The 13,698-nt window shown below is 36.9% G+C and overlaps 1 protein-coding gene across 1 annotated transcript in view; it reads right to left on the bottom strand.

Annotated features, from left to right (window-relative positions):
- Positions 1-13,698, bottom strand: part of Pkc53E (Protein C kinase 53E) — a 301,767-nt gene that overhangs the window by 36,941 nt on the left and 251,128 nt on the right. Inside the window, exon 3 of the mRNA XM_071587375.1 lies at positions 6,854-6,936. Coding sequence (XP_071443476.1) covers positions 6,854-6,936 — 83 coding nt within the window. The remainder of the gene's footprint in view (positions 1-6,853; positions 6,937-13,698) is intronic.

Here is a 13,698-nt window from a genome sequence, read left to right as displayed (position 1 = left end):
TTACACATAAATCAACACGTCACCACCAGTGTGTTACATAAATAGAAGGCCAGAAAGGCGTGAATTGTGACTATAGTAGTGGGCACTACTACTCCCCAAACAAAAAAAATTAATTGCCGACCACTCTTAATCCTTGCCAAAGTTAAATAAATTAGGATTACGAAGTAATTCATAACTACTGACACACCAAGGACCAAAGGTTTCTCGGAGAAAAGAAGAAATTAAGTCTTTGATTGGTTACAGGAGAGGAAAGGTATTGATTTAGTTTTTAAAAGTCAAGAAAATAAATCTTTCAAAGTTTAGTAATAGATCAACGGGGATATTTACATTATAAACCATTTTTAACACAAACATGGCGCATCCTGACTCGTTATCGCAATTTGATCTTGGTACATAGTCCGACGTTGACAATTAAACATTTCGATAACATTGAATGAATAGATAAAGAAGCAATCGAAATTATTTCGCTTACGCTAATTATTACGTAAGGCTGGGTCCACAATTTAGCTTTAATATAAAATTAGGTTTTGAATAATCATACCTTTTAGTTTCAATCGCCTGAGTGATTAACCTATTAGCTAATTGCAAGCTATCTATTGCTTATTGCTTCGAATATATTTCAAAAAGATTTCGAGAGGAAAGAGGGCACAATACGAACTTCACAAGCAAAACTGAAATCCCAATATTTTATCATATTTGTTTTTGAGAAAGCTTTACTCAAAAAATGTCCTGGATATGGCCTTTCCAAATAATGAAAGGTGCATAAGCTGTATAAAACCCGTCATTAAATATGCATACACTATTATAGTGTTATTTTTACTGCATGCAAAGATATTAACGTTGACAAATACAAATAAAAAATCTATCACTCAAAATAAGTCAGAATTCAAAGGCTTTTTCCAACGAAAGAGTATGAGAAGGATTTAGGATGAATGGACACTTCTGCCCAATCATGGTCGTTAAGCAAAGTGCAATCAAAGCGAAAGGCATAGGATCTTCAACTCTGCATTATATGTGAGCTAGTCTGCAGAAAAACTGATCACATTAAGTCAATGTTGTGTTCAATATTTATATCGAAACATTGCCTGAGTATTTATTGAAGAGACGATTGTAATAAATGATTACCTAAAAGTTATTGCTCTGGGGTACATCAATTTAAAACGAATACTTGCTTTTACTGTGAAATTCCCAAAATTCGTAAGTTCATTAAAATTCAAATATCGGATTCAACGGAAATTTTCTAATAAGAAACCAATGGACTGTGATGTAGTGCAATATCATTATCATTTGGGAGGTCCTAAAAAATCCCGAATGCATCAAACGTCCTATTTTATCTGACCTGGCATTAATCAAAAAACCTTTTTAATCTTAATCTCAAAGCAATGAAATTCCTTTTGATTTATCACTCCATTATGGTTACATTTCTTCCGATGGGGTGGGGACCACTTCTTTTGAATACTAATCCAACCCAATGCACAAAAGGCACGTAGACCACAACTTGATAATGAAAATTTCTTCACTAAAATGTTTTCATGATGGTCGCCCAATATCACCAACGAGGCTATCATCATTAGAATAATATGATTAACGCAAGTCATTCCAAGAAAACGCTTAAATGAATGATATAGTTTTATTTAATGCAAATCAAGATATGAGTAAATTTACTCAACCAACTTAGTGGTTTGGAGACGCAAGAGAGTTAAGGAGATCGTCTAGAATTTTGTCATAACCGATTGAACTACTAGAAATCAAAAAATCAAAGTGTTCAAAAAAGGTCTTGAATCAGTAGTTCATTCAGTATTTTCTGCAATTTCGATTTAATATCACATCATTAAACTATATAGGACGCATTTATAATGACACACGTGTATATCCTGCAGCAGACAAGAGGAACATTAAAAGTAAAATCTTGATATTTTCATCTCATGTTACATTCATTCCAGTGTCCAATTTATAATATATAACTTATTCTGTGTGTGTGTGTGTATATATATATATATATATATATATATATATATATATATATATATATATATATATATATATATATATATATATATATCCTGAAACATTCTTAATACAAAAAAATTTAAAAAAAATGTATTTTCACAGTTTTGGAAAGCATTGTAGATGGCTGAGAAAATTTTACAGATCCGTCTGATAAGTGGAAAGAGTGACGAAATTAGTCGAGGCTTAACGAAACATGATTGGGCTGTCCAAATATGAGGGTTCATTGAGGGTGATGGCAATGAGAAAAGTGAGGATTTGTAAGTTGACAACAGTGGTGATGCCAACATGGTGGTACCTTCACATTTCATCCCCTGGTGAATGACACCGTACAGTAGAGAGCCGCAGTGGTCACAGAAGGCAGGGCTGCTGTAAGTGTGGACCTTGAACCTGTGTTTGGTGCGAGTGTCCTGCAGATTCGGCAAAGGGAGTAAAAGGAAGCGGCCATATTTATGAGATGGAGACCTCAGGTGGTGGATGAAAAAAGCAAAGACAAACGCGCACAACACATACATACGCACACACACACACACATACGTACACACTACAATTTGAAGAACTTCCCAAGTGGACGCACATCACCAGAAGAAGTACTCACACATACTGTGACACCACAGGTCTTCATAGGTGTGTGGCACGATGGCACAGTCATTTCTACCACAAAATTACGTGAATATATGCAAACATTTGCAAGGTGGGTGCGAAAGGTGGGTGTGGAAGAGGTGACAACCATCTAATAGAGAGAAAGCCGATGTACTGCGATTTTGCCCAGTACTGAATAAATTAATATTTTAAATCACGATCAGTAAGAACATTTGCACTATTGCACTATTGCACTTAAAAGTAAAAACATTTATACAGAAGTAACTTCCGTCAACATGCGGCTGGATTGCTCCAAAATAATAAAAAAATTGAACAATAGCATCACACAACCTTCAAGTTCAAACTTAAATATACTGTTTCATTCTTTTATATAGTTGACTATGTGCTTAGCTGGCTCTCAAATTAGGCTTCTTTAAGGAGTACTTATTGCTCAACGTTTCTCTCAGTTAAAACGGAGGTCATCACATAAAACACCGCAGAAGGATGAGAGTAAGAAGCACGCTGGAGCACGAGAGAAACGTGCTACAATCCACAAGCAATCACCTTAGACCCACCACCCCATCACTAAGTCCCCGCGATTAAGGAATTTGTTAAATACTGTGTCCTTTCAATTAACTTCGTGGATAATTAGTACCATACCAAAGTATTAAAGCCTCAACCGCTCATCAGTTGATGAAAGCATCAACGACAACGATTGTGAAATAATTAGTTACACTAACAAATCTGCGATACTATATTTTGTAACTTTAATATTTAGAAAGAAAAAATAGAAGCATAAAATCACAAATAATCGTATAAAATACAACAGAAATGTTTTCTGACTATTGAAACAACCGCCAAAAAGTAATAAAACCCCTGAAATAAATTTTTGTTTAATAATGGGGATATTTCATTACTAAAAACTGAAAAGGAGAAAAATGGTATGGTTTGATGTAAATTGGGAATTCTCGGAAGCACCTTCCCGACATATTAAAATTTTCTCAATTCTGAAAGCAAATACATTCTAGAGAATTCTAACCTGCTTCTTACTTCCCCATTTACGTCAAAAAACTTTAATTTAAAATAGCACGGAGTTTCTACAAATGTTTATCATACTTTTACCACATTCTCAAGTCACGTTACGTGCAAAGAAATGTACCGGAGAAGGAGAGCATTGAAACAGAAGGCTGGAATGAGGTTATTCTAGAGTTTTAGTGGAGTTTACTTCATGGTTATGCTATTGCATTACTTATTTCTGCTTTAGCACAACCAAAAAATGATTCAAAATCAATGTCTATCCATAAATCTTACAACCTTTTCTTTCGAATATGAATAATTACCGTTACCTCTTCATTATTAGTACAGAGAAGCACAAGAGCATTCAGGTGGGGTATGCGACTCAAATGTAATATAACGCAATGCCTGTTATATCATAGCAAGCCGCTATTTCTAACAACACCAGACAAAAATCACAACCTAAAACAAATACCGCAACAAAACCTATTTCAAATTTCAGTTACAACATTTCCAGCAAAGAGCCGCTATAATATTGGTGGTAATTATCACCCCCATAGGTTTATAAATTCTTGCTTACAAGCAAAATAATTACTTTCAATAGGATTTCAAATAAAAATTCCTCCTTATAGAAAAATCTAATATATAATAAGTGAAACGCAAACGGTTTTTTTAAAAATATCATAAAAACGCACAAATGCGATTCAAAGGCAACAAAATATGCTTACATTAAAGTCATAAGCATCATTTTCCACACACAAAGTCACGGAGATAAGGAAATGAAACCGAGAAATACCTTTCACTATGGAGGATTTGAAAACATTTTGAGGTTTAAATATCAAAAAGTTGACTTTTAAAGAAACGAGCGAAGATATTTTACGGAACACATTATTCCAAAACTGGCAAAGATTTTTCCGCGTCCAAAGACTGTTTTAGTCCAATTCCCATATCTTCAACAGCGTGATCGATTACTAAAGGAATGCCTTGGGTTTGAGAAGGAACCCCACGGACCGAATGGCAGATGGGGACGCGATTAACGATGAAAACGGCCGCCGACTGCATGTGAATAGTTTGCGGTCGGTCTCCATCGGAAAACACACCTCTCTGGTTTTGCCCAACGGTAAGGGTGCGCGCTAAAGGGGGCTAATCGCTTTCCGCATACTTGCACACAAAAAAACTACGGGGGGGGGGGAGTTGGGGGTAGTGTGGTCGCAAAAATACAGGTCGAAGAAAAAGGGCATGACCTCCCATCGTCAAAGGATGAGTGAAGAGCAAGAGGAAAAGGATGAGACAACATGAGCACAACTGCTGCCGGGTTGAGCGAAGAGAGGGACTATGGGAGGGATGAGATAGACGGTGGAATGGGGAAGGAACCTCACCCCCTCCCCATAGCCTGGCACCCAGCGCCATCCCCGGTCTATCTCGTGGCATTCGAGGAATGGCCTTGAGGAGGGAAAGTGGTTGAGGGAAGGACGGAGGAAAGAACGTGGGGACAGAGAGAGAGAGAGAGTGAGGTATGAAGAGATGGGGGGACGGAGGTATTAATAAAGGCGGTGCGCGGCGGAGGTGAAGTGGGCGCAGGACTAATAAAAGGGAAAGTTAGAGAGGGAGTGCAAAGGTTATGAAAGGAAAGGGAGACGAAAATAGGGAGGGCAAGCAGGGGCTGAAATGCGGAGACGTCAAGACAGGGACAAAGGCGGAAAACCGATCAGCTTTATTAGTACGAAATCAAGGTCATGGAATAACCACTTCTAGTGCTCAACTCGGTCCTGAAGGTAATGAATAAATGAAATAACAATACAATCCCTCGCACATTAATGGAAATGTGAAACGATTTTCAATTCCAAAATAAATATAAATTAAAAAATATGAAAATACTGCCAACATTATATTGTCTATATTAAGTTACATTGAAAGGAACCGAGGCATTTCCAGGGGTGACAACATGGTTACGGAATGAAAATTTACATAGCAAAAGTATGTTCTCAACATACGGTACATATAACTCTGAAAAAGGTCATTACTGGGAACGTATTGAGTTTCAGCTTAAGGAATTAGTACGCTTGGGAACTCTTTTTTTCAGAAATAAATATATTTATTGAAGTGAATGCTCGCGGAATAATGCGTGCGCCCACTTTAGAAGTTAAGGCCATGTGAAACTCTTAATGCATAAATTACTACACGCTACGGTAATATTACAGACCATAGCTTCCATTTTACTGATTCATCTTAAACGATGAGTCGACATAAGCAATTTTTTCCGCAATTTAAGCAGGGTTATTTTTAATTTCTTCACCAAATGTGTGCAATTATGAAAAACATCGAAAACTGCAGACTACTCAGCAAAAATAAAATAAGATATTCATTCGAAATAAAACAAATTAAAAATAATTGGACTATAATAAATGACATGATTACTTCATCCGCTTGCTCACTGGGTATTTTTGATTTCCTAGCTTAGCTTCTTTTCGTCCATCTCATTAATAATAGAATTAATATCCCTCCGTCATAAAAGGATTTAATTTGCCGCAACTTTTGGACCAACAAAAAAACTATCGGAAGACTTATGGCGGAAAAGGGAGTTAATAATGGGATAAAAATTGGAAGCTTGAGTCGAAGGGATGGAGAACAGAATACGGGGAACATAATTTATGCTGAAAATATTCACGAGGAGAATGCCATGGATCTTAAACCTATCTATCCTTAAGTTTAGTGGAATGCTGCGCGACGAAATTCTATTTATTTATTCTGAAACCTTGGTAAGTAACCCCTGTTGTCCCTTGACGAACTTCCGCGTTCATTCCGTGCTTGAAATTGAAACCTTGAACATTGAAAACCTTAAAATTATAATAAAAACAGAGAAGGTAAATCCATAGGAGATGAATGACGTAACTATGAGTAGTAAAACCACAGGAATGAATTTTAGATAACTATCTATATCATAGTGCTTATCATTTAATGATATGATATAACTATTTAAGCAACAGTAATTATAATGAAAAATGTATTAAAGGATGTCACGCTTAATCATATGGTGTTAATCAATACCTAGTCATTCTATAGCTACTGGTTGGACCTGCCTCAAGCACAAAAGGAAAGATTTTATTAATGATAAAATGACTCCGGCTGCTAAAGCATGTCCGTCACCAATCTAAAAAATGAAAGACTTAGATATTAACAATGATGGCAGCATGTAGATGGAGAATCACACGTACATACTAGAGTATGCAAATTTTAAGCGGATACTTACGTCCGAGTCCGCTCCCTTGTCTGCCCCTGGGCACTTGAACGAGACGTATTCATGGCAGCGCTTGTGGACGACGAAGCTGCAAACTGAAAATGTAAACACGGATGGCATGAATGATCATGAAACAACAACGTAAGCTACTAACGTTTATTTTGATGAATTTTAATGAGTTATTATCGACTATTTTCATTAAATTCTTATATGAAATTATACCAATTAGCGAACACCAATGCCTCATTATTTGACTGAATTTTGTGAGGTGTGTTATGTGTGTGTGTCCATATAATAGACATATATATATATATATATATATATATATATATATATATATATATATATATATATATATATATATATATATATATATATATATATATGTCTATATATATATATATATATGTCTATATATACATATATATATATATATATATATATATATATATATATATATATATATACCATAAACACAGTTATCAACCCGAAGGTCGGTTTAGTAGGTGATGGTAGAGATCACCCAGTACTAAGCCCTATACGGCGTGTGAAAATTCACACATCAGGGTAAGGGGGCCAGTTCCTTTCCCTGTGCCGGTTATGGTTCCCCAGGAAGACCTGGTACCCGATAAATCACTTCAGCTTGGGTGGAACTGCAGGTGCCCAGAGTGCCTTGCCCAGGAATCGAACCCGGGACCCTCCGGTCAGCAGTCCAACGCTCGACCCACTGGACTACCGCGACCCCATATATATATATATATACACACGAGGGTCATCCGGAAAGTAGTACCCGTTCGTGAAATAAAGACACAAAAGTCAATATTAACAAACATAAAAAATTTTATTTGAAAGAGGATACTTTAAACTACTTCTCAACATAATCTCCAAGCAAATTAAGGCATTTGTCATAACGTGTGACAAGTTTCTGTATTCCTGCTGCATAGTCCTTCGCCGCCAGCTCATTGAGATACGCGAGGGACCCATCTTGTACAAATTTTTGCATAATGCAGATGGTGTTTAACAATTTCATGAACAATTGTTCGAGAAACATTGGGAAAATGCTCACAGATGTCATCAATTGTGACGCGCCGATCGTTCCTCACGAATTCGTCAACTGAGCTCACCAGTTGGTCTGTAATGACAGACGGTCTCTCCGAACGCTCATCGTCGTGTGTGTTCCCCCTCCCCATGTTGAAGTTGCGACACCACCGCCGAACAGACGACTCGTCCATTACATTGTCTCCATACACCTCCTTTAATTGGCGATGAATATCACATGGGCGAACGTTTCTTGCATTGAGGAATTTAATCACTGCCCTCACTTCACAACTGGCGGCGTTCTCAATTTTTTTAAACATTGTAAACAATCACAGAAACAACACAGGCAATGCTAGCGTCACGCAACTTGGCTCAGAGAAGGCAGACAAGCCACTGAAGCTATCTGACCTCGTCCAGCGGCTACTCGCGTCGTCAGCACTTCATGCGGCACGAACGGGTACTACTTTCCGGATGACCCTCGTATATATATATATATATATATATATATATATATGTATATATATATACACACACACACACACTCACTTGCAAACACATAAATATACAACCGTATACGTGATTGGTGTCGACTATCAAAGGGTAGTGACAAATAAACGTCTGTATGTAGATGCGAGTCAATCAAAAGCAACTCTGAGCCACACAAATTAAAAACAGCTGTCCATTTCCGGTGATCCCAACCACAAAACAAGCTACAATAAGCAATGACATAACAATTAAAGTAGGAAAAACGGCCTGAGAAGGCAGCCTTCGTGTTGACTCGACCCCTCGAAAGGAGGGTATATGCAGCCCGCACTACGTCGATGTCGGAGGAACTGCGTGTGTTTAAGGCGATCTTCAATAACGGTAATCGGCCATGAACATGGGTAAGCTCTCGGTCGAAACTCATCGAGTAGTAGATCTGTAGGCGGATACTATCTAAGATTAATTCCTGTAACTATATTTTTTTGCACAGTATCACTAGTCTTTAGTCGTACGTTAACAATGTTCAGCAGCAATAATGCTAAATCATATTTCAACAAATGGGTCAAAATCTCCACAATCAACGATTACTGTTGCCAAGGACTAGCATTGAAATTTGCCATGTCACGGGCCTACGCAACCTTTGAACTCGTTCAGTTGTCCCGTCTACGCAAACTGAGTCTGGACTTGTCAAAAATTGGTTTCCATAAATAACAACGTTTAATTTTAAAGCAATATGCATATAAAATATTCTTAGAAAGAGAAAAATTAGAATATATATGGAGCTAAAATGTTATCTCGCAAAAATTAATTGCACATTCCTACCCAGTAAAAGTAGAGGCACCACATAAAAATGCTCGAAAAGGTTGCAGTACTAGACAGTCGTACCACATTATCATCGCAAAGCACGTGGCGTTTAATGGAGAGGATAATTTAATTCAATCAAGAGGAGAAACCAGTAAAAAATATGTGTCATATTACAAAAGATCAAAATTGAAAACATTACAGCTCAGGCTAATGAGATCTAAAAATTAACGATGGGTATTTACAGAAAATAAGATAAGATCGTAAGAGATCAGACTATAAACCGAAGAAAGGTGAACGGAACGCCCTAACTTTCATGAGAAAGGAAAGAGTAAATTACGAACGAACAGTTTGGCCAAGACCGCTCATGACCTCTAAACTAAACACGTAAAACGTACTAATTGAATTTTAGATTCAAAGCGTGGATGGCCTCAAAGATAAAACAACTTTTAAGTTTTCAGGCGGTACTTGAGGCCAAGATTAAATTAGATTTCACAGAAAAAATGCTACATCCTCCCTTTGAAGGGTAAATAAGCGCCTCGAAATACTATATTCATAAGACAAAAATGATAGAAGTAACGAATGAATTTAATTTCACTTAGGCTCCTGGAAATGTTAGTAATGTTATGTTATTCCTCTATATGGCAATATCATGCAGAATAATATGCTGAGAATGCATTTCTATGGTCAATTTAAATCAGTTGTTGTTGCAAATTCAAAAGTCGTAGCTAGTTTGACGAAAATGAAATTTATAAATAAGTAGTACGAGGGCCATCCGGAAAGTAGTACCCGTTCGTGAAATAAAGACACAAAAGTAAATATTAACAAACATAAAAAATTTTATTTGAAAGAGGATACTTTAAACTACTTCTCAACATAATCTCCAAGCAAATTAAGGCATTTGTCATAACGTGTGACAAGTTTCTGTATTCCTGCTGCATAGTCCTTCGCCGCCAGCTCATTGAGATACGCGAGGGACCCATCTTGCACAAATTTTTGCATAATGCAGATGGTGTTTAACAATTTCATGAACAATTGTTCGAGAAACATTGGGAAAATGCTCACAGATGTCATCAATTGTGACGCGCCGATCGTTCCTCACGAATTCGTCAACTGAGCTCACCAGTTGGTCTGTAATGACAGACGGTCTCCCCGAACGCTCATCGTCGTGTGTGTTCCCCCTCCCCATGTTGAAGTTGCGACACCACCGCCGAACAGACGACTCGTCCATTACATTGTCTCCATACACCTCCTTTAATTGGGGATGAATATCACATGGGCGAACGTTTCTTGCATTGAGGAATTTAATCACTGCCCTCACTTCACAACTGGCGGCGTTCTCAATTTTTTTAAACATTGTAAACAATCACAGAAACAACACAGGCAATGCTAGCGTCACGCAACTTGGCTCAGAGAAGGCAGACAAGCCACTGAAGCTATCTGACCTCGTCCAGCGGCTACTCGCGTCGTCAGCACTTCATGCGGCACGAACGGGTACTACTTTCCGGATGACCCTCGTAGTTGTGAGAGTTTAAAATATTTAACAATTTACACCTTCCGAAAAATTTTATTGCTACACTTTATATCATGTTAAAAAATTTATCGGCACTTATTCGGAAATTGATATTTGGTAACCTATCGGACTCTTAATGAAGACTCTCAATGGAATTGGGTAGTTTCAACTAAAATACTAAATCTAATCCAAATTATATTTCGGAGACTTATGATGAAAACATGTTTAGTGCCTTGGCATGCCATAGAGGTAATATTACTTTCTGAAAATTTCCCGAGCCAAATAATTCATGAAATGTTATATGTGAAGGAAATTCATCGGTTACGACATAATCACGGCAATGCGATCAGAGACGAAATTGCAAAATTTTAAGACATACTCGTATATCTTTATTAAATTGCGGTGATTCAACATTATTTTACTAGTCATTCGGGGAAATCATGGTTAATAATATCTTTGTAATTCAGAAGAGGTACTTGGGCATGCATAAAAAAGATGTTAAGACTAAATTTAATTTGCCTGATTCGGAAAGGTATATTGTGAACATCAATCAAAAATCCTTCATTGTTTTGTTCTTTTCTTTGATTTAGGCTGCTAAATAAACAGCGCACATAGTACCCGAAAAAAATAGATGGCACTATTAAACGCAACCTAATTTATTACTGAAATAAAGCCATTCGTGGCACTCTTAGTTGCCAATAACCTGCGTACATAATTGCAATTTGTGGGGAAATTCAATTCATTATCGATTAAGGTTATCAAAACTTTAAATCTCACAGATCGAAAATCAAGTAAAGCCTAAGGAATACACTGTATCCGTGATAGATAAAAAAGCAATAGATTTTTCAATCATTGAACGGTAGAAGTAATAAGAAGCATAAAACGAAAACACACATGCTGCCGCGCAAACTCACGATATAATTATGACTAAAAATCACGAGAATTACTAAGAGTGGTCGTGGAAAAAGTTAATATTGACAATTCTACAATCAAACTCCATTCTATACCGATAATAAAGGTGATGAATGAATTCTAAAAACGTTGATTTCTAAATTTGTGGGAACCAAGAAACAAGGGGACACATACACAAACAGTATAATTAATGGAAACTTTAAGACAGAAAATCGCCACACCGTAAAACAAAAACTAAACCTGTGGATAATGCTTGTGATAGGAGAGGCCACACTTTCCTCTGCAAAAAAAAACTCAAAAAATATTTCAGCGAAAATTTAAGAAAGCACGAAAAAAAGTTTAAACGCAGCCTTTACCTCTCAGCTCATCCAACTTTTATTACTCTCATTACAATGTTTCTCAACACGACACGTCCGTTACCCTCTTCCGTCCCAACATCTTTCTTCCCTCCCGTTCCCCGAAGCAACTTTCTCTCGCTCCTCAGAAAACTCTTTCAAAAGGCTTCGCTCATCCACGTTCGTTTGCAATTTTTTTCTCGTTCCCCTTTGGCGTGAAGCCCATTTGCCTCACATATTACCTCCCCAGAAGCTGCTGCTTCCACAATGCACCCTGTTGCTTCGTCGATACCTTTTGGCTCACGTACATCCCACTTTATCTTCATCCAGCACTTTTCTTCCTTTCTTAGCCCTCACGCCTCCAACCACCGCAAACATTACCACCAATCCCTTCACAGTCCCACTCAACGTAAGAGACGCAGTTCACCATGAATAGTCTTTTTATAGATATGAGTAAAGGAGTATCACTCCCTATCTCCATCCGGGGTTAAATTTACCTGGGAATGGAAAAATAAACTTTCGCATATTTTCACAATCAAAAGAGGAATCAAATGCGACCTTCAAAGAAAAGTCACATATCACTCAGAAATAAAGACGTTTAAGTTCCTCAATATTAAATCAAGATTACTTTAAATACAAATATAAAAGCATTTCGGTAAAAAGCAAAATATCATTAAAAAGGATCAGTTCAGACTTCAAAGGGAATTCACATTTGCATGAATTTATGTAATAAACATGACATTTAAGCATCGATGCTAAATAGGACAGCATCTGAAAGCGATTTCAAATCATTTTTTTCATGACTCCATGAATACGATATTATTACTTGGCATGGTGTTAGGCACTACTAAAAACAAAAATAAGACACTTTCATAAATTTAAGAAAATGAAAAAACTTATTTTTGAGTAAGTAATTTTTTTAATGCATTCGTCTGGGCTTGAAATAACTGTTGAACTTGTGTTACAATCAAATCAAAATGTGCAAATAAAAGTTTTAGATAATATCTTTTAAATCGGGAATGAAAATTTAAAATTTTGTTCTTAACCACATGATATTTATTTGTCCTTTGACTGAAAGAGGTTTAAGGTATTTTCATGGATGTCCAGTTAGTTAATTCATGACAAAACCTTTTTATTTGACCCAGAAGACCTCACTAAGTGACATTATCAATAAAAACATTAGCCAATAAACCAATATCATATACGAATATAAGTGGCCTGATAGGCTACCAGCCTATCAGGCCACTTATAGCCCATTTTTTATCCCATGTCAACCTCCTACAAGCCTTTTCCGCTATTTTCTTGCGGTATATGCCAGGAAAGTACGAACGATAAATCCCTCAAGTACCCCCTCGTTCCTCTGGCTATCAGTGCACATTTCCATTTTCCATCTGATACCATTAAAACGTTTCCAAAAATTCTTCTCATCTACTCATATCGAAATACTCTTCTTATTGTTATCCAATGTAAACTGTGAAACGCACCCATGAAATCAAAAATCCAAACAAAAACTTATCCCTGCTATGGATCAAGCGATTCTCTCCGTCTGTTACATCTACACTGATTTTCACTGAGGTAGTCGGTTGTTTATTTAAGGCATGTCACAGTTAAAATTCTTAAATAGATATATCTTAGGTTTGAATCATTGTTAGACGGAACAGATTGGAAAAAACGAGAAAATCAGAATGCATGCAGGCATTATACACTCCAACCAGCCAAATCCGTTTTCACCCGGAAAGACTGAAAAACATCAAAAGATATAAAAATATATGCAT

Source organism: Hetaerina americana, unplaced genomic scaffold (assembly GCF_022747635.1).
Source record: "Hetaerina americana unplaced genomic scaffold, ioHetAmer1.1.p SCAF_1, whole genome shotgun sequence".
NCBI classification, from domain to species: Eukaryota; Metazoa; Arthropoda; class Insecta; order Odonata; family Calopterygidae; genus Hetaerina; species Hetaerina americana.
The sequence above is the reverse complement of the archived record's forward strand: the minus strand, read 5'-3'. Positions and strand labels throughout refer to the sequence as shown.